Source organism: Somniosus microcephalus, chromosome 5, assembly GCF_052327205.1.
Source record: "Somniosus microcephalus isolate GS21.2 chromosome 5, FLI_Smic_1.0, whole genome shotgun sequence".
Lineage (NCBI taxonomy): Eukaryota > Metazoa > Chordata > Chondrichthyes > Squaliformes > Somniosidae > Somniosus > Somniosus microcephalus.
In genome coordinates this window covers 218258651-218280753 of record NC_140991.1, presented here as the reverse complement: position 1 = coordinate 218280753, position 22103 = coordinate 218258651, and the positions used below count along the sequence as shown (strand labels likewise).

Genomic DNA, 22103 nt, shown 5'->3' with positions numbered 1-22103 from the left:
AGAATTCTTAAAGTGCATCCAGGAGAGCTTTTTGAGCCAGCATGTAGAAAGTCCTACAAGAGAGGAGGTGGTACTGGACCTAATTCTAGGGAATGTGGCTGGCCAAGTGGAAAAAGTGCTAGTAGGTGAGCACTTTGGTGACAGTGACCATAATATGGTAAGATTTAAGGTGGTCATGGAAAACGACATGGATGGGCCGGAAATAAAGGTTCTAAATTGGGGGAAGGCCGATTTTAATAGGATAAGGCAGGATCTGGCCAAAATGGACTGGGATCAGCTACTTGTAGGAAAATCCGCATCGGAGCAATGGGAGGCTTTCAGAAGGGAGATTGAGATCATACAATGGCAACATGTTCCCGTAAAGGTCAAGGGTGGTTCCAAAAACCACAGGGAACCTTGGATGTCAGGGGATATACGAGAATGGATTAGGAAAAAAAGGAGGGCTTTCGGCAGATACAAAAGGCTAAAGACGGAGGAAGCCCTAGAGGAGTACAAAAAGTGCAGGGGGATACTTAAAAAAGAAATTAGGAGATCAAGGAGGGGCCATGAAATAACACTGGCGAGCAAAATAAAGGAAAATCCTAAGATGTTTTATAAGTATATTAAGGGTAAGAGGATAACTAGGGAAAAAATAGGGCCCATTAGGGACAAAAGTGGCAATCTGTGTGTGGAGCCGGAAGATGTAGGAGGGGTTCTAAATGAATTTTTTGCATCTGTTTTCACTATGGGGAAGGACGATGTAGACATAGAAATAGGGCGGGGGGACTGTGATATGCTCGAACATATTAACATCGAGAGGGAGGAGGTATTGGCGGTTTTAGCTGGCCTAAAAATGGATAAATCCCCAGGCCCGGATGAAATGTATCCCAGGCTGCTGTGTGAGGCAAAGGAAGAGATTGCGGGGGCTCTAACACATATATTCAGGACCTCTCTGGCCACAGGGGATGTGCCAGAGGACTGGAGAACCGCTAATGTAGTACCATTATTCAAGAAGGGAAGTAGGGAAAAACCGGGGAACTACAGGCCAGTGAGTCTAACATCAGTGGTAGGAAAATTATTGGAAAAAATTCTGAGGGACAAAATTTGTCTCCACTTGGAGAGGCAAGGATTAATCAGGGATAGTCAACATGGCTTTGTCAAGGGAAGATCATGTCTGACTAATTTGATTGAATTTTTTGAGGGGGTGACTAGGTGTGTGGATGAGGGTAACGCAGTGGATGTGGTATACATGGATTTCAGTAAGGCCTTCGATAAAGTCCCGCACAGGAGACTGGTCAAGAAGGTAAGAGCCCATGGAATCCAGGGTGCCTTGGCACATTGGATACAAAACTGGCTTAGTGGCAGAAGGCAGAGGGTGATGGTCGAAGGTTGTTTTTGTGACTGGAAGCCTGTGGCCAGTGGGGTACCACAGGGATCGGTGCTGGGTCCCTTGCTGTTTGTGGTCTACATTAATGACTTGGATATGAATGTAAAAGGTATGATCAGTAAGTTCACAGATGATACAAAAATTGGTAGGGTGGTAAATAGCGAGGAGGGTAGCCTCAGTCTGCAGGACGATATAGATGGGTTGGTCAGATGGGCGGAACAGTGGCAAATGGAATTTAACCCGGAAAAGTGCGAGGTGATGCACTTTGGGGGGACTAACAAGGCAAGGGAATACACAATGAATGGTAAGACCCGAGGCAAGACGGAGGGTCAGAGGGATCTGGGTGTGCAAGTACACAGATCCCTGAAGGCGGCGGAACAGGTGGATAAGGTGGTAAAAAAGGCATATGGGATACTTGCCTTCATTAGCCGAGGCATTGAATATAAGAGCAAGGAGGTTATGATGGAGCTGTATAAAACACTGGTTAGGCAACAGCTGGAATACTGTGTGCAGTTCTGGTCGTCACACTACAGGAAGGATGTGATCGCGTTGGAGAGGGTGCAGAGGAGGTTCACCAGGATGTTACCAGGGCTGGAGCGCTTCAGGTATGAAGAGAGACTGGGCAGATTGGGTTTGTTTTCCTTGGAGCAGAGGAGGCTGAGGGGGGACATGATTGAGGTGTACAAAATTATGAGGGGCATAGATAGGATGAATGCTGAGGAGCTTTTTCCCTTAGTAGAGGGGTCAATAACTAGGGGGCATAGATTCAAGGTAAAGGGCGGGAGGTTTAGAGGGGATTTGAGAAAGAACTTTTTCACCCAGAGGGTGGTTGGAGTCTGGAACTCACTGCCTGAAAGGGTTGTGGAGGCAGGAACCCTCACAACATTTAAGAAGCATTTGGATGAGCACTTGAAATGCCACAGCATACAAGGCTACGGACCAAATGCTGGAATATGGGATTAGATTAGACAGGGCTTGATGGCCGGCGCGGACACGATGGGCCGAAGGGCCTCTATCTGTGCTGTATAACTCTATGACTCTATGACCCAATTGGAATTTTGGGCCTAGAGAATTTACTGGTCAGGTATCACTGAAGTAAATGTATTTATTTAAAGCTAAAAACTTGCCACATCATACAACTCCCAATCAAGTGTAGATAGATTATGGGATAAAATTTCAGTTGTGTAGCACCCGTTGTTTGGGCACTACGGGTGCCGTTTTGGGTTGAAAATGGCGTCCGAGCAGCACGGGCACACTTCTGTTGCAGGCCGCACTGGACGGCATTTTGGTGAGGGCATTAGCGTCTGGGCTGAGAGCGTGCACAGGAAGTGTGCAGAGTACGTAGATCGTGACATCAATGACGCCAGCGCTGCCATTTTCCACCTCTCTTAATCTCCCACAGCTGAACATGCATTCAGCGGCAGGAAGGAACCCTCACCAGCACTATTTAAAGGGATTATCACCTATTTTCAGGTTAGTTGCTGATTGATTTCTACTAGCTGTTTGCTGAGTTTGTAGAAATGTTTGGTGCTTCCTTGACTTATTTAAAGTTGCCTAAAGTCTATAACGAATGGTGTAGTACGTGCTCAAGGACGTGGTAGTGACTTGCAATGGGTCTGCTCAGACCAGTTGCTCCCAGACATGGGTGCAGTAGTTTGTATCCCCGTTGGCCTGCAGCATGACAGGGAGAATGAGCAGAGGCGACACAGAGCAGGACAAGCTGCTCAAAGAGGCAAGAGGAGGAGGGGGAGAAGAACTCTCAGCAGGAGGCCATATCCACCCAGGGTCTTCAGGGAGCAATTCTCCTACCTCAACCTCAATGACGAACAGTGTGTGCGACGTATTCGTTTTACTGAGAAGGTGCTCCCTGAAATCTGTCACCTGACCTGCAGCATCAGTCCAGGGTGAGGACGGCATTGCCAGCGGCTGTAAAGGTGACGGTGGCCTTGAACCTCTTCGCGTTGGGGTCGTTCCAGGCTAGAGCAGGTGACATCTGCAACATCTCGCAGTCTGCCGTGCGCTGTTGCATAAGGGACGTCACTGAGGCTATGTATGCAAATAGAGGTGAATACATTTCATTCTCTTTTGCCAGAGAGAAGCAGGTGGACCGAGCATGTAATTTGCCAGGATAGCAGGCTTCCCCATGGTGCAGGTGTCATTGACTGCACACGTCGCATTGCGGGCGCTGCATTTCAACTTGGAGATGTACCGCAACCAAAGGGGATTCCACTCCCTCAATGTCCAGCTGGTGTGTGACCATACTTAATGCATCATGCAGGTCAATGCTCGGTATCCTGGCAGCAGTCATAATGCCTTCATTCTGCGGCAGTCCGCTGTACCATCAGTATTTGAGACATCACGACAAACCAGAGGGTGGCTACTGGGCGACAAAGGCTATCCGCTGACCATCTGGCTCATGACTCCACTGCGTAACCCACGCACATGTGGGCAGCATGCATACAATGAAAGCCATGCTGCCACACGGAATCTGATAGAGCAGACCATTGCCGTCCTTAAACAATGCTTCCTGGACTGTGCTGGAGGAGCCGTGCCGTACTCGCCGAAGTGTGTCTCAAGATTTGTCGTGATCTGCTGCATGCTCCACAACCTCACCATCATGAAGGCACAGCCCTTGCCACCAGGCATACAGCGACCAGCTGAGGAAGAGGAGGAGGAGAAAGGGAAGAGGCAACCTAGACAGCCCCTTTCTGCCCAGGCTGTCTGTGATTGACTCCTCTGACTGCAGTACCAGTGAGCACAACCATAATTCCCCATTCACAAATAGTCCCAACTCCTTACCTTCCCTCTGTTACTGACCATCACAGCATTCTCTTGGCCACAATGCTGAAATAAAAACCACTACAAAACAAACATTCCAAACCAATTTTATGAATCAAACCATGATAATATTTCATTCAACAGTCAACGAATCAGCCTTGTGCATTCCCTTAGTGCCTGTTTTCTGTGTGCCTTTGTCTCTCCTAGTGCTCCTACACTGTGCTACCCCAGTGGCTGCAGCATGGCTGATGGAAGGCTGCTGACTTTCAGTCGGGGACACGGCAGGTGACCTTGCAGGACGGGCTTGAGCAGCTCTGGGCTTGGGACTGCATCACCTCGGCATGGGCGGCAGCAATCTGGGCTAGTTGATTGACAGGCAACAGCAAGGGCACTGGTGGAGTGGCAGTGGTGGGAGTACGAATGCTGACAGCAGGTTCGTCCTCCATGGAGCCACTGCCACTCACCCGGGGCAGTGCCTCAGCAATCCTAGTAATCTGTCGGAGGACAGATTGCTGGACTGCTGTGACATCCTGCAAGCCCCTTTCAACACTTTAACCGCAGTCATGATGGCAGCAGTCTGTGCTTGCTTGACTTTAGGTCTGAGCTTCCATTGCAGCACTCAGGTGTCAGGCAGCTTCTGCTTGTGCTGCAAAGAAGCTGAGGCATCGGCCATCAGACGCTGCATGATGGATCGGTCCACAAGTGCGCTGATGGATCTGCCCACCCCTTCCATGCTCAAAGAATGGGCTCCAAGCTCTGCCCAAAGCCCTGTGCAAGGTTGGAACTGGACTACTCCATGCTCGTTGACATTGCATTCAGGCTTCCTGGCATTTTGTTGTGCATACCCATCAGCTTTGTTCTGTAGGCCACCCCATCAAAGTCCTCCTCTGAGTCATGTGCAGCAGAACCCATGTGTGTCGTCGCCCTCCAGGAAGCTGGTACCTGCGCTACCCTTTACTCCTGCCCTGGCTGCTGCCCACTTGTGCCCAGTGAGTCATCACATGCAGATCCCGTCTCTCAGCTACACTCTAAAGTCCACATAGAGTGGCAATATCTGAGCTGGTGCCTGCGCGTGTCAGATCGTGTGACGGTGTTTCTTCTTCATCATCACTCTAATCTTGCTCTTCCTTTTCCATCACTGCCTGCCCAGATTGGATTTCTTGGACCTCTGAAATGAGAAGCCACAAGGGTAGGTTTGTGGTGAGGGGAGGTTGGCGGCAGTGGGGGGAAACAAGAGGTGCACGCTTACACCATATACAGCATGTAAGTCACCAGAGATTGAGAATGAGGGGGGAAGTAGGATGTGAGAAGGAGGATTAGGTATGAGCATAAAGTCATGTTCAATTATTTCAATGCTGCCGCTGGCCTCAGTCACAACCACTCCAATTATGCCGAGCACCGTCTTATTGAATGGGGCCAGGATATGGAGGCGCACCTATCCACCTCCGGTTAGCTACCACTGCTTATTGTTGTGTGCCACCTTGTCCAGCAAGAGAGCGCGAAGTGTGTCAGTGAGTGTGGTTCAATGTGTTTGGCTGTCATGGTTGAATAGCTGGCAGTATATGCAAGCTGTGAAATGTGGGTGTGAGGCTTGCAGCAGTGGTAGGTGTGCAAGGATGAGATGGAGCACATTTATGTGAAATATGAGTCGTGATTGATAGAAATGCTTTTTTTCTTCGTTCCTGGGATGTGGGCATTGCTGGCAAGGCCAGCATTTATTGCCCATCCCTAATTGAGAACGCGGTGGTGAGCCACATTCTTGAACCGGTGCAGTCCGTGTGGTGAAGATACTCCCATGATGTTAGGGAGGGAGTTCCAGGATTTTGATCCAGCGATGATGTTGGAACGGTGATATATTTCCAAGTCAGGATAGTGTGTGACTTGAAGGGGAACTCAGAGGTGATGGTGTTCCCATGCACCTGCTCTCCTTGTCCTTCAAGGTGGTAGAGGTCACGGGTTTGGGAGGTGCTGTCGAAGAAGCCTTGATGAGTTGCTGCAGTGCATCTTGTAGATGGTACACGCTGCAGCCACGGTGCACCGGTGGTGCAGGGAGTGAATGTTTAAGATGGTGGATGGGGTGCCAATCAAGCGGGCTGCTTTATCCTGGATGGTGTCGAGCTTCTTGAGTGTTGTTGGAGCTGCACTCATCCAGGCAAGTGGAGAGTATTCCATCACACTCCTTACTTGTGCCTTGTAGATGGTGGGAAAGGCTTTGGGGAGTCTGGAGCTGAGACACTCACCGCAGAATTCCCAGCCTCTGGCCTGCTCTTGTAGCCACAGTATTTATCTGGCTGGTCCAGTTAAGTTTCTGGTCTATGGTGACCCCCATGATGTTGATGGTGGGGTATTCGGCGATGGTAATGCCATTGAATGACAAGGGGCTGTGGTTAGACTCTCTCTTGTTGGAGATAGTCATTGCCTGGCACTTGTGTGGCGCAACTGTTACCTGCCACTTATCAGCCCAAGCCTGAATGTCATCCAGGTCTTACTGCATGCGGACATGAACTGCTTCATTATCTGAGGGATTGTGAATGGAATTGAACACTGTGTAATCATCAGCGAACATCCCCACTTCTGACCTTATGATGGAGGGAAGGTCATTCATAAAGCAGCTGAAGATGGTTGGGCCTAGGACACTGCCCTGAGGAACTCCTGCTGCGATGTCCTGGGGCTGAGATGATTGGCCTCCAATAACCATCTTCCTTTGTGCTAGGTATGACTCCAGCCAGAGGAGAGCTTTTTTCCTGATTCCCATTGACTTCAGTTTTACTAGGGCTCCTTGATGCCACACTCGGTCAAGTGCTGCCTTGATGTCAAGGGCAGTCACTCTCACCTCACCTCTGGAATTCAGCTCTTTTGTCCATGTTTGGACCAAGGCTGTAAAGAGGTCTGGAGCTGAGTGGTCCTAGCAGAACCCAAACTGAGCATCGGTGAGCAGGTTATTGGCGACGACACCTTCCATCACTTTGCTGATGATTGAGAGTAGACTGATGGGGCGGTAATTGGTCGGATTGGATTTGTCCTGCTTTTTGTGGGCAGGACGTACCTGGGCAGTTTTCCACATTGTCGGGTAGATGCCAGTGTTGTAGCTGTACTGGAACAGCTTGACTAGCGGTATGGCTAGTTCTGGAGCACAAGACTTCAGTACAACAGCCGGAATGTTGTCGGGGCCAATAGCATTTACTGTATCCAGTGCGCTCAGCCGTTTCCTGATATCACGTGGAGTGAATCGAATTGGCTGAAGACTGGCTTCTGTGATGGTGGGGACCTCAGGAGGAGGCCGAGATGGATCATCCACTCGGCACTTCTGGCTGAAGATGGTTGCAAACGCTTCAGCCTTGTCTTTTGCACTCACGTGCTGGGCTCCACCATCATTGAGAATGGGGATATTCATGGAGCCTCATCCTCCCATTAATTGTTTAATTGTCCACCACCATTCACGACTGGATGTGGCAGAACTGCAGAGCTTTGATCTGATCTGTTTGTTGTGGGATCGCTTAGCTCTGTCTATAGCATGCTGCTTCTGGTCTTTTGCATGCATGTAGTCCTGTGTTGCAGCTTCCCCAGGTTGGCACCTCATTTTTAGGTATGCCTGGCACTGCTCCTGGCATGCTCTTCTGCACTCCTTATTGAACCAGGGTTGGTCCCCTGGCTTGATGGTAATGGCAGAGTGACGGATGAGGTTACAAATTGTGGTGGAATACAATTCAGCTACTGCTGATGGCCCACAGCACCTCATGGATGCCCAGTTTTGAGCTGCTAGACCTGTTCTGAATCTATCCCATTTAGCACAGTGGTAGTGCCACACAACACAATGGAAGGTGTCCTCAGTGTTAAGACAGGACTTTGCGTCTCCACAATGACTGTGCAGTGGTCACTGCTACCAATACTGTCATGGCCGGATGCATCTGCGACAAGTAGATTGGTGAGGATGAGGCCAAGTAGGTTTTTCTCTCGTGTTGGTTCCCTCACCATCTGCCGTAGGCCCAGTCTGGCAGCTATGTCCTTCAGGACTCGGCCAGCTCAGTCAGTAATGGTGCTACCGAACCACTCTTGGTGATGGACATTGAAGTCCCCCACCCAGAGTACATTCTGTGCCCTTGCTACCCTCAATGCTTCTTCCAAGTGGTGTTCAACATAGAAAAGTACTGATTCATCAACTGGGGAAGGGCAGTAGATCGTAGTCAGCAGGAGGTTTCCTTGCTCATGCTTGATCTGAAGCCATGAGACTTCATGAGATCTGGAGTCAATGTTGAAGACTCCCAGGGTCATTCCCTCCCGACTGTAAACCACTGTGCCGCCACCTCTGGTGAGTCTGTACTGCTGGTGGGACAGGACATACCCAGGGATGGTGATAAGAGTCTGGGACATTGGCTGAAAGGTATGATTCTGTGAGTGTGACTATGTCAGGCTGTTGCTTGACTAGTCTGTGGGGCGGCTCTCCTAATTTTGGCACAAGTCCCCAGATGTTAGTGAGGAGGACTTTGCAGGGTCGACCGGGCTGGGTGTCCCTTTGTCATGACTGAAGCTGGTGTCTAGGTCAATGCCGGTAGGTGAATACTGGGCGTGTGGCGAATTGAGCAGTGCATGAGGCTAGTGGTGCAGTTTGTAGGATATGGCATTTGAAGATGCAGTCACTGACGTTGACTTCTCTGTGAGGTCACTGAACTTCTTCCGCACTGTATCCAGGTCCTCGGGGCAACACTGTTGGCATTGACCTCCATGGCTATCTGCTCCCACTGCTTTCGCAGTGTCTGTCTGGAGGGCTTTCTGGCCCACTGTAGGAACAGGACCTCTCTCCTCCTCTTCACCTCTTGTACTAATGTCTCCAGTGCTGCCTGTTGTGCCATTGCTGAATGTTTCCCAGTTGAAATTTCCTTCTGCAATGACTTCCAGCACCTGGTCTCATCAAATTGCACCTCCCCTTTAATTGGTGCTAGCCTTGCCCGAACTTGGACCCCCTGCTGAATGTGCAGCCACTCAGCAGCACGTTTAGCGCTGGCCTACATGCCACTATCATTTAAATTGGCAGGCAACACCAAGTATGCGTGCTGCCTGCATTTGAACGGGCGCAGGTTAATCGCGCATCGCAATCCCCACTCCTGTTTTTGGGGGCTATCGAATTTTTAGCCCCTATATATTTTCATTCTGAACATTAAAAAAAAAAAATTCAGGGCAATGATTTGTTCTGCGAAATGCAAGAACATTTTCCCTCACATGCCTCTTTAAAATTGCTGCATACTCGTGAGTCTCCTGTTGGAGGCATCGGAATCAACGTGGCCACTGAAAAGGTTTGGAAAAAGCTTACAAGAAGTTTTGAGGAAGAATAAGGTAAATGATTAAGTGTTTTTATTTTGATTGGCTCAGGTGTTATCAAGATTTTTTTGTGCTAGATACTTTATACATGGAAGAGAAACAAAGTCGACACAAGTGGGTAGAAATTGAACCTCATTGCACCCGTTTTACTGGCAATTTCGAGAGCCAACTTCCCATACCCAAAGTACGCCTGAAGGCCATCCGGCCCGGTATTGGGTCGGGCCATTTGTCAACTGTCCCAGGTGGTTGCCTAAACCAGGTATAAGGCTCCTTCCATATATAAATAAAGGGCATAATGCCTGGTTTAGACCCCCATGCCGAAACCGGATAGGAATGCGCGGAGCGGGCGGTAAGTTTTAAAAACTTTTTTTTTTAAATTATTGCTATGGCGCATCTGTGCTTCCCGACTCCACAGTACGCTGGATCGTGACCCCCAACCCCCTTCCCATTGCCGCTCCACCCTCCCCGCCTACCGGGACTTACTTTCAGGCTGCAGAGACACGATATTCATTTTTTTTAAATGGCCCAGTTGGCTGTGGAGTCGCAACAGATGCTGCCAGCCCCTCCAAATAATTTTAATGCAGCTCAAAAGCCAAATGTTGGGCCATGTGCGGCACCCATTTCAGGCCCAAAAATGAGGCAAATTTTGTACCTTCTTACCTTTGAAATCGCATAAATCAGGTCTGTCGACATGACGGTACTGTAACAAATCACATTACCTTTCTAACTTCTTTAGTAACGTCAGAGCTCGCTCTGTATTCTGTATTTTTTCAATGGTGTTTTCTATAAACGTCCTTAGCTGGGACTGTGTAATAATAAGAATATTTGAATTCAGATTTTAATACTGAACCTGAAAAATTTTAAAACTGTTAAGGCCGCATTGTTACTCATTAATAAAAAGTTAGGAAAATATAGTATGTGTACACATAAACACAATGGCCCAGATATTCCGATCGCAGGCCTCCCGCGGGCGGAGGGCTGCGATCTGGAAAAATCTGCGCCCTTACCTGAGGGCTCACGGGAGGCGCACATTTCCGCTGCTGGGCCTCTCCAAACTGCCGCTGTGCAGGGCCCACGTATCCCAGAGGCACAGGTAGCTCGCAGCGTCCCTGGGATCACGGGGAGCCAATCAGAGAAGGGAATCTCCCTTCATACATTTGACAGGAAGACCTCTCAATTATATGAATGGAGATCAGCCCCAAAACATAGTAAAACTTCAAATAATTTTTTTTTTTAAATCACATTTTTAAAATGACTTGAAATTATATAAATTAACTATTTTAAACAAAAATTTAAATTTTGAAAACATAATTAAAGTTTTTAATGGGGCTAAAAATAAACTTACCTTTCTTTAAAGTATTTTTAAATGATAAATCAGTGGAAAAAAAAAAAAATTTTCTTACTTTTTCCAACTCTTATCCTGGTAAAAGCAGGCCTTACGCCTGCTTTTACCAGGCGCAAGAATTGTAAGTGTTTTCTGCGGGCGGAGGGTCTCCAAAAAGCAGAACTATCCTCCCACAGTGGCCCTTCTCCCGGGCAGCCAAAGGATTCCCAAACCGGCATTTCCAATGTCCCTACGGGTGGGTTCACAGCGCGTACCCACCTGTAGGGATCGGAATATCCAGCCCAATATATAGCCTATGTTCATTAAATCACAATGTGTGCCTATCTATATCTAAATAAATTATAGTCTCAATATACAATGTCACTTCTACAAACTCAATTATTAGTGTGCTTTGTTTTTTCCTCCTGTGAAATCCATGCTGAAACCAATATTCAACTCATCACCTACATAACGCGCAGATGTGAACAATATTTGCATCTTATAGCCTAGTATTACAGCAGTCATGCCACCTCACTAACAGAATTTGTAGTTAGTCAGCTCCTACTGTATTTGCATTCTTAATTTTTCGTTCCTACAAAATCAGAGGTTCTCATTGGTCCAAGAAGCAACAAGAAATCACATGAAGAACGAGGAAGGCAAGTATAATTAGGTGGATTTCAAGGTAGGACTAGTATGAACACAAGGGGGGAGAAATTCAGTTGGTTGCGCCACCCGTTAGCGCCTTAAGAGGGTGATAAGTGGGGCGCGAGCCAGCTGCGCACGCAGATCCTGACATCATTTCAGAGTGCAATGCCCTTGGGACGCCCCGGACCGGAAATTCAGTGGCGTCCCCCTCCTTTCCGCCTGTCGCTCCCAACGACTGGTTGACTGGAATGGTTCCCAGTCACTGTGGGGCTGGGGGGTCTCTATTTAAAGGGGGCTCTTCCTGGCTTCTTTGTGGTAGCCATTTTTGGACCACTCCTTCTGAGAGAGAGAGAGAGAGATTTGCAGAGAGACAAAGGGAGAGAGATTTCTGCATTGAGTCAGCGCTCGCTGAGGTACTTTTGGCTTCTGACCAGAACTTTGTAGTTGCTTTGCTTTTTCACCGACATAACTTTGAGTGGCCACATACTATGGGGGCTGCAATGGATGGGAACGTCGGGCTTCTCCATTACATTGAGAGGGCACAGAGACGCAGAGAGAGAGTGCCAATCATGGCCAGACGGAGGAGGGCCAACAGGCGTCGGCACACGAGACCTTACGCTCACAGGGTTTTCCGCCAACAGTTCTCATACCTCAATATGTCTGAGGAGCAGTGTTTTCAGAGGCTGCAATTCAGCAAGGAGGTGGTCACTGAGCTCTGCCACCTCCTTCAGCCAGATCTGCAGCCTCAACTGAGGAGCAAGACGTCTCTGTCGGTGGCAGTGAAGGTAACAGTGGCTCTCAACTTCTATGCCACCGGCTCCTTTCAATCCGCCACTGGGGACATTGCCAATATCTCCCAGTTCGCGGTGCATTGCTGCATCCATCAAGTCACGAATGCCCACTTTAAAAGGAGACGACAGTACGTCCCCTTCCCCATGACTCCGGACAAGCAGCAGGAGCGCGCAATGGGCTTTGCAAGAATAGCGGGCTTCCCCATGGTGCAGGGCGCAATTGACTGCATGCATGTGGCTTTGCGGACACCGCAAGAGAATGCCGAGGATTTCCACAACCGAAAGGGGTTCCATTCGTTGAACGTCCAGTTGGCCTGTGACCACAGACAGCTGATAGTCGCTGTCAATGCCCGCTTTCCAGGCAGCAGCCACGACGCCTTCATCTTGCGTCAGACTTCTGTGGCAGACCTTTTCGAGGCCCCGGCTCACCCAGGAGGCTGGCTTCTCGGGGACAAGGGCTATCCTCTGTGCACCTGGCTGATGACCCCGCTCCGTTCGCCCAGCACCCCTGCTGAAGAACGATACAATGAGAGCCATCAAGCTACCAGAAACATCGTTGAGCACACAATCGGCGTGCTCAAGCAACGGTTTCGCTGTCTGGACCATTCCGGAGGAGCCCTTCAGTACTCACCTGAGCGAGTCTCCCACTTCGTTGTTGTGTGCTGCATGCTGCATAACCTGGCAATCCTCAGGACTCAGCCAATGCCACCAGACATTGGAGCACCAGCAGAGGAGGAGGAGGAGGAGGAGGAGGAGGAGCAGCAGCACCAAGACGGGAGGGAGGCACAAAGTGTAAGGGCCGTCCGTCAGCGGCTTATAGCAAGTCGCCTCTAGGCCCCCTCTGAGGGAATGGCTTCTGCCATTCAAAGAACATGAATGGAACCGTGCCTCAACCCCTAAGCCGGTCAAGGCAACAATTAGTTCAAAGAGCAAACATGCACATTCTGAATAAAGACACTTCTTTATTTAACAAATGTGTGCCCTTCCTGTGGTGTATGTAACCTGTTCCACCTTAAGAGAACTACCTTAAGAGATGTACTACTTTCTCTTGGCTGCTGTATACTGTAATACCGGTGGTGACCACACCGGTATATAAACGTTGCGTAGGGATTTGCTGGGCAGTTCAGCCCTGACCTCCGAATAGTAAAGACCTGTTAAAAGTTATTCTTGTGGTCTGTGTCCAGTGATTTATAATAAGCATAACTGGGACACACAGACTTAACAGTGGCGACGAGTCCGATCTTACCCTGCGGCAGTTTTACATCCAAGGCAGCTTCGTCCTCAGAACGGGCGTCGAGAAGCGGCATCCGCCCTCATCATCCTGCTGAGCACCATCGCACGGGAGGCATCGAGAACCCGGGTTAAAAAGAAAAATTCTGACCACGAAGCCCTCCATCAGCGACAGGCAGTGATCATCCCTTCTACCACGGTGGTGGGTAAGCCGATCAGCGACACGAGCAGAAAGTCGGCCGCGTTGACTGTGGAGTGGGGGAGGGAAAACGGAGGAAAAAGGGCGGAGAACTCGACCACGGCCAGTGAAAAGGGCCGGGCTGCAATCGAGGCCGAGAGGCGCAGCGACTGGGGCAGCTTAAGGCACGAGAGCCGCGGAGAACTCAAACGCAGCCGGTGTAAAGGATCGGGCTGCATGCGGGGCTGAGAGGCGCAACAGCAGGGGAAGCATGAATGCCCACGGGGACCGCGGGGGAGTAAAAGCAGCGTCGGGGAATTGAGAACCGCTGGGGAGGCGAGAATGGCAGCAGCACGGCAATCGCCATTGCAGCCAGCGGGGGAAGAAGGCAAACGCGGGAAGCCGCCATTTTAGTAGGCGGGGGAAGAAGACAAGCGCGGGAAGCCGCCATTTTGAGAAAAAGAAAAATTTAAAAACTTGCAATGATGCCTAAACATGGGAACATTAATACTTTTGATAGCGATATCGAAGATTGGACCACGTATGTAGAACGCATGGAAGTTTATTGTAAAGCAAATAAGGTACCAGATGATGAGAAAGCACTAACCTTATTAAGCTCAATGGGTGCGAAGAGATACGGGCTATTGAAGCACCTTCTATCACCAGATAAACCAGCGGATCAGACTTTCACGAATATTGTTACTGTCCTGAAAAATCATTTAAACCCCACGCCGCTGATGATGGCGGAACGATTTAAATTTTACAGAAGAACGCAGCTGAAAGACGAAAGCAACGCTGAATTTTTAATTGAACTGCGTGAGCTATCAAGGTACTGTCAGTTTGGAACAGGACTAGCAGATGCGCTGAGAGATAAATTTGTGTGTGGATTGTTAAAAGAAGGAACACAAAAGCGACTGCTTGAGGAGAATGATCTTACGCTTGATAAAGCTGTCACTATTGCAGCATCGCAAGAAGCCGCAGCGAGAGGCACTGCGGAAATGCAGCTACGGTCACCGGAACTCTGCACCAATCAAATGGTCTTGAGTACAGTAAAATGTTATCGTTGTGGAAAGACAACGCACGATCAGAACCAGTGCTGGTTCAAAAATCAGGAATGCAGAAAATGTGGCAGGCTTGGTCACATAGCTAAAGTATGCCGGTCAGGAAAGAAGACCAGCAACAAAAAGTCACGCAGGAAAAGTACAGAAAGGTACACAAGGTGACAGAGAACAGTTCGAACGAACAGAAGTCAAATTCAGACTCCAGCAGTAATGAACTGGGTAGTCTAAGAGTACACAATGTTGGTAAGGAAGCAGACCTCCAAACAATCTGGGTCACACTTCAGATAGCAGGAGTCCAAGTGAAGATGGAATTGGACACTGGATCGGCATTGACGGTCATGAATAAGCAAGATTACAAAAGGTTATTCCCACATATTCCCCTACGGGATACGGAGATTGTATTGAAAACATACACGGGGCAAAGAGTATACCCCATCGGGAAGATAGAGGTAAAGGTGGTCCACAAGGGCAAAGAAAGCCGAGGAATGGACTTATATGTGCTACCTGAGGGAGGTCCGCCACTACTGGGACGGGAGTGGATTAGGAAAATAAATATGGACTGGCATTCCTTAAAAGCACTAACGGTAGATTCCGGTAAAAAAAGATGTCAAACCTAAACGATTGTCCAGAATATTGGACGATGCTAAAGAGGTGTTCCAACACGGACTGGGAACACTGAGAGGAATTACGGCAAACATCAAGGTTGAAGAACATGCAAACCCGAAATTTTTCAAAGCCAGACCGGTACCTTATGCGATACGACCTGTTGTGGAAGCTGAGCTGGAAGGGCTAGAACGTTCAGGAGTACTGTCTAAGGTAGACTGGAGTGAGTGGGCCACGCCCATTGTTCCCGTCATGAAGCGTTCATCGAGCAACAAGCCGGGGGAACCGGGGAAGGTTCGCATCTGTGGAGATTTCAAGATCACTGTTAATCCGGTGCTTCACACGGTGCAGTATCAGCTTCCGCGGATTGAGGATATCTTCGCTTCATTGTCTGGCGGGAAACACTTCACCAAGATAGACCTGGCGCAGGCGTACTTACAGATGGAAGTTGAGGAAGAGTCACGCCAGTATCTCACGATCAACACGCATAAAGGCTTGTACCGGTAAAATAGACTGGTTTTTGGAGTGGCATCAGCTCCAGCAATTTGGCAGAGGGCCATGGAGCAGGTATTACAGGAAATTCCAGGCACACAATGTTACCTGGACGATATTCTGATTACAGGAGATGATGACGAGGAACACCTTGCAAATTTGGAACTGGTGCTCACCAGATTGAAAGAATATGGACTTCAAGTTAATCGCCAGAAATGTGAGTTCTTTCAGAAGCGGATCTCGTACTGTGGTCATGTCATTGACCAGGAGGGGCTTCATAAGTCTCCTGACAAGATCGAAGCTGTTGTGAAGGCTCCCGCTCCGGATAAGGTATCCCAGTTGAGGTCGTTCCAAGGGTTGATTAACTATTACCATAAGTTTCTGCCAAATTTATCCACGGTGCTGCACCCGCTGAACGCTCTTTTGCAGAAGGGAGTACCATGGAAGTGGAGCGAGGACTGTAAGAGGGCCTTTCGCAAAAGCAAGGCATTGATCACCTCAGAGGAAGTGTTGGCTCACTTCAACCCAACGCTGCCTATTCGTTTGGCTTGTGATGCTTCTCCATATGGTATTGGGGCAGTACTCTCACACAAGTTGCCAAATGGCCTGGAGAGGCCAGTTGCGTTCGCATCCAGATCATTGACCTCCGCTGAGCGCAACTATGCTCAGATAGATAGGGAGGCTCTCAGCCTTGTGTGGGGAGTAAAGAAGTTTAATCATTACCTGCAGGGCCAAAAGTTTACGCTTCTGACAGACCACCAGCCGTTGGTATCCATTTTTAACCCTAAGAAGGGTGTTTCGGTGATGACAGCACAGAGACTCCAGAGATGCTCCCTTTTCCTAGGGGCACATCAATATCAGATCGAATTCAAAGGTACAAAGCAGCATGGTAATGCTGATGGGCTGTCGCGCCTGCCACTACCTACAGAGGGGGAGGCACCGACGGTTGACCCTGTTGAGTTATTTCACTCGACCATCATCGAATGTTTACCAGTCACCAATGCAAGTATTGAAAGAGAAACCAGGAACGACCCGACACTGTCCCGGGTCTACGAAGTGACAGTGAAGGGATGGCCAGCACATGGTGATCCACTGTTACCGGCATTCTCAGCAAGACGAGAACAGCTGTCCGTCTGTCAAGGAACATTGATGTATGGAACAAGGGTGATTATTCCTCCTAAGTTAAGAGAGAGAGTTCTAAAGGAACTGCATGAAGGTCATCTGGGGGGAGTCAAGATGAAAAGCCTTGCTAGGGCTTATGTGTGGTGGCCGGGTATCGACCAACAGATAGAGGATCTGACGAAAAGCTGCTCAGGGTGCCAAAAAGTGCAAAATGCACCTCCGATTGCACCGCTGCATCCATGGGAATGGCCTTCAACCCCATGGCAATGTGTACATATTGACTTTGCTGGTCCATTCATGGACTCCATGTTTTTAATTGCGGTGTACGCACATTCTAAATGGCCAGAAGTGATTAAGATGACTACCACTACCTCGGAAAAGACGATCGCGGTGCTAAGAACGATATTTGCAAGAAATGGATTGCCAGAACAAATATGTTCAGACAACGGACCGCAGTTCGTGTCAGAAGAATTCCAGAAATTCATGAAGAAGAATGGGGTGAAACATTATACCTCTGCCCCATATCATCCGGCTACAAATGGGTTGGCCGAGAGATTTGTACAAACGTTCAAAAAAGCAATAAAGGCCATGAGCGAAGATCAGATTCCACTACAACACAAGGTGGACAAATTCCTACTGGCATATCGAAACACCACTCATGCAGTGACAAACCAAAGTCCTGCCATGATGTTCTATAACAGGAGGTTGCGATCCAGGTTGGACTTGTTAAAACCAAATGTGCGGAGGGAAGTTGAAAACAAACAGTTCCAGCATATAAATAACAAGACCACTCGGAGTTTCGAAATAGGACAACCAGTGTTAGCCCGGGACTATAAAAACGAGAAATGGCAATCTGGAACAATTCGGGCCAGACAAGGACCCCTGATGTACACGGTAGATATTGGTGAAAATGTAATACGGCGTCATGCTGACCAACTGGTAGAATCGAGAACAAGGGTCGAACCCAGGGTTACGGCAGAGACAACCGTGGAAGAAGTTAGTGAACCTGAAGCATCTACCTCAGAAGTGAATGTACCTGAGGATGATGTCCAATCCATAAGAGATCAACTAGATGAGTCACCCCAGCAACGAGAATCAGAGACCCCTGAAAGGCGTTATCCAACTCGAATCAGGAGGCCGCCTCAGAGACTGAATCTTTGAACTGTTTTGCATAAAGTTGTATATATATATGTTATGTTAAATGGGGATATAACTGTTAAACTAAAAAGGGAGGATTGTGGTGTATGTAACCTGTTCCACCTTAAGAGAACTACCTTAAGAGATGTACTACTTTCTCTTGGCTGCTGTATACTGTAATACCGGCGGTGACCACACCGGTATATAAACGTTGTGTAGGGATCTGCTGGGCAGTTCAACCCTGACCTCCGAATAGTAAAGACCTGTTAAAAGTTATTCTTGTGGTCTGTGTCCAGTGATTTATAATAAGCATAACTGGGACACACAGACTTAACACTTCCCGCATGACAAAGTAATAGAGAGAAACCCCCAAAAAAACAGTCAGTCACATAACTGGCTCTCACAACCTGGAGACAATGACCAAAACAGTAACAAAAATATGACCACGATCCTCGGCCTTCAATAAAACAATTAACAACATTTTGCCACACCTCCTACTTTATGCCCTTCGAGGGTGAACTGCTTCGCTTGCGAGATTCGTCCCTTCCCACCCTGCAGCTCCTCCGCAATGGGACCCCAGTGGCTGCAGCAAGGCTGGGGGAAGGCTGTTGAGTGTCAGAAACTGAGACTGCAGATGCCCTTGAGGGACGGCCTGGACCAGCTCTGGGCCTGGAGGGCCCGGCTGCTGACTGCTCTAACTCTGCATGGGCAGCACCAGTCTGTCCTACAGGTGGTGGCAGCTGCAGTGGATAAGTGACAGTGCTGGCAGCAGGAATGCTGTCATCCTGAGAGAGGACAGCAACTCCCTGTTCGGCCGACACACTGGCACTCCCACGAGGCAGCACTGCAGCATGCGGAGCAATCTGCTGAAGCACAGATTGCTGGCCTGCTACGGTGCGGTGAGGGCCCCGGCGAATCCTGCCCGATCCAGCGAGGGTGGCAGCAGTCAGTGCTCGTGTGGCCTCAATCTGCGTCTGCATGAGACCAGCCACTGACTGCATTGCAGCACTAAGCAATTACGTGGCAGCCGCCGGTGCTCCGCCAACGTCCTGGACAATCCTTGCCTGTGCTGCGCCGAAGTCCTGGAGACTCCTTGCCTGTGCTGCGTCGAAGTCCTGGACACTCCTTGCCAGTGACTCAATGGAATCTGGCATCCTTGCCACTGCAGCCATGAGCTCAGTGTGTCTGTGCTCCGCCTGGGCGCTCATTTCAGCGAGGAGCCATACCTCTTCTGCGCTCACTGTAGCAGGACTCGAGGCCAGACTCTCCCTCCGGAGAGAAGGCCGCCAAGCTTCCCTACCCCCCTCGCGTTGCTGCAGCCCGCTGGGCCCCGGAGCTTCACCCTCCTCAGACCATTCCCCCCTGCTCCCCTCCAGGGAAGACGTGTCCCCATTATGGCCATGGGCTGCCTCGGCTGAGGGTGGCACTGATGGCCTGGCTTCCTCCTCCTCGTCGCCATCAGAATCACTCACAGTGGCAGCTTGAGGGCCCGCCACCTCACCTGGCGAATCAGCATCTGAAAGCAGGGAGGTACAAGAGTGGCTTTAGCGTGAGGACAGGGTGGCAGCAAGGGAGGCATGAGTGCTGTAATGTACTGATTTGGCTCGAAAGTGGCAAACGATGCTGGTGTGAGGAACAAGTGGAAGGAGTTGTCCATAACGGGGTTGGCATCTCCAGTGGCGACGGGGCCAATCATCCGGCCTGCCATAATCCGTTGGACTCGCTGCTCCAGATCGGTCAGGGCTTGAAGGTGAGGCCGGCCTCCCCCGGTCCGTTGCTGCTGCCTCCTGTTGTGCGCCAGCTTGCCCTGCAAGAGAAAGGATGGGCTCTGAGTACAGTGTGAGGCCCTGATCTTGGCTGCACTGCCTCCCATGGTCAAATAGCCCTTACAGTGTGAAGCCCTGATCTTGGCTGCACTGCCTCCCATGCGCAAAGAGCCCTTACAGTGTGTAAAGTGCTGAATGTGCGTGTGAGTTTCCTAAAAGGGCCATAGGTGTTGGATGAGTGCTGGGCATTGGGGCTTTCAGGACCCTTTGGCCATAAAGTGAGGGCGACATGCAGGGATGAAGAGGATTCTGAAAAGGGCACTCACCCTGATGACCCGAGTGAGGTCGTTGAACTTCTTCCTGCATTGCACAGGGGTCCTAGGCACCATGCTGCTGGAGGTCACTCTGTGAGCCACCTCCCTCCAAGCTTTTCGATAGTCGCTGGGCAGCCGCCTCCTGTCACTGTCCAGGTACAGGAGAGATCGCCTGCGCTCCACCATGCCAACCAGAACCTCCAAGGCCCCCTCGCTGAACCACTGCGTTCGCTCCCTGGCCCTCTCCATGGTCCTTGGCTTAAGAATGTGGCAACAGGTCTGTCCAGGCCGAGATTCAGGGCTCCGATGCGCAGGGTGTGGCTGCAATTCAAGATCGACCCTCCCCTTTAAGAGCTGACCGGCGCCAGCGTGTCTGTGTGCAATCGCTAACTGGCCGCACCTGCGCTGCGCCCGCCCTCGGAGGTAGCGCCTCGCTCCTCCAGCTTAGCGCCTTAAGACAGTTGTGCAGCGCCTGTTTTAGCGCTCCAAGCACATCCTGGGGCGAAGGAGGCCAATTTACCAATAGGTGGCGATAATTTGCGCCAGGCGCAAAATTTCACACCCGGCCGATACTCACGCCCCAAACGGGGCGATACCGAATTTCTCTCCCAAGGTTTTTCCTTTGCAATATATGTGAGTAATGGTTGAACTATGCTGAACACTAAGAAAACATTTTGGAGCATTTGATTTCCAATATATACTGAAGATGATCCTAATCATCGATTTGCACAATCATTATCTGATTTATGAATATTATTGGATAAGTGCAATTTAGTGAGGACATGGTTTCAAGGCATTGTGCTCAGGAAACAACTAGAATGACCCAAATTTTAACAGTACGGTTATAAAAATAAATGAGCTGAATTACAAGGCAAAAGTCAAAACAATCGCAATAGGTTTAAAGAAGAGCAAGAAAAATAGAAAGCCCTGGAAGCAACTCTCGGAGGAACTTCTGTCCAACCTGAACAATGCTGAAAGAGAAATATGCAAATGTGGCGGAGCCACTAAGGGGCTCCGATCAAATGTATATAATTCCCTTTAACAGTGTGTTAACTACAGCCTGAGTCTGTACCTTTGTATATACTGTTTAAGAGTGCGGCAAACGCGATGACGTCACGCCGTTCATCACGTGATCCCCCAACGGCGGGAAAAACGTGATGACGTCATGACGCCAACCACGGGACCGCCCTAGCAGTCCTCGTGGAGCCTCCGAACTGACTAGACCTGTTTTCGTAGTTCTCGTGTATTGGTTTGCTAAACTCCGTTTGTTTTATATTAAACATCGTTTGTTGATCGCCTGAGTCAACCTCAGTCTCTTGATAGGAACTAGACATTCCTACATTGGTGACCCCGACTTTTGTGAACGGTTTTCGCAGAAGGAACGCAGCATGGAAACAAACGCCATTGCATTGAAGCTACCGCAATTCTGGGAGCAACAAGCGACCTCGTGGTTCGTCCAGGTCGAAGCCCAGTTTGCGCTACGGAACATCATTGCGGATCAGACCCATTACTTTTACGTGGTCTCCGCACTCGACAGCTCCACCGCCTCGCGGATCATCAGCCTGCTCGAAAACCCCCCGGACAATGGCAAGTATGAAGCGATCAAGGCGCGATTATTACAGGTCTTCGGGCTCACGAAGTCAGAGCGCACCCGCCGACTGCTCGCTATGCCTGGCCTCGGGGACTCCAAGCCGTCTGAACTCATGAGCCAAATGCTCATGCTCCTTGGCTCCGAACCGCAATGCTTCCTCTTCAGGGAGCTATTCCTCAGTCAGCCACCAGAGCAAGTCCAGGCTGCCCTGGCCCGGTCCGAAGTCACAGACTGCGCAGCGCTTGCTGCTGAAGCGGATAAGATTTTCGCGGTGACGCAGCAACACTGCGCTGCCACGAGGCGCCCATCCCCCACAGCCCCTCAGCCTGCGGGGCTCTGCTGCTACCACGCGCGGTTTGGCGCAAAAGCCAGATGTTGCCGCCCTCCCT

General features: G+C 49.8%; 1 protein-coding gene across 1 annotated transcript in view; it reads right to left on the bottom strand.

The window, feature by feature from the left end:
* Positions 1-22103, bottom strand: part of dnah5 (dynein, axonemal, heavy chain 5) — a 754701-nt gene that overhangs the window by 460427 nt on the left and 272171 nt on the right. Inside the window, exon 13 of the mRNA XM_085988698.1 lies at positions 10180-10265. Coding sequence (XP_085844824.1) covers positions 10180-10265 — 86 coding nt within the window. The remainder of the gene's footprint in view (positions 1-10179; positions 10266-22103) is intronic.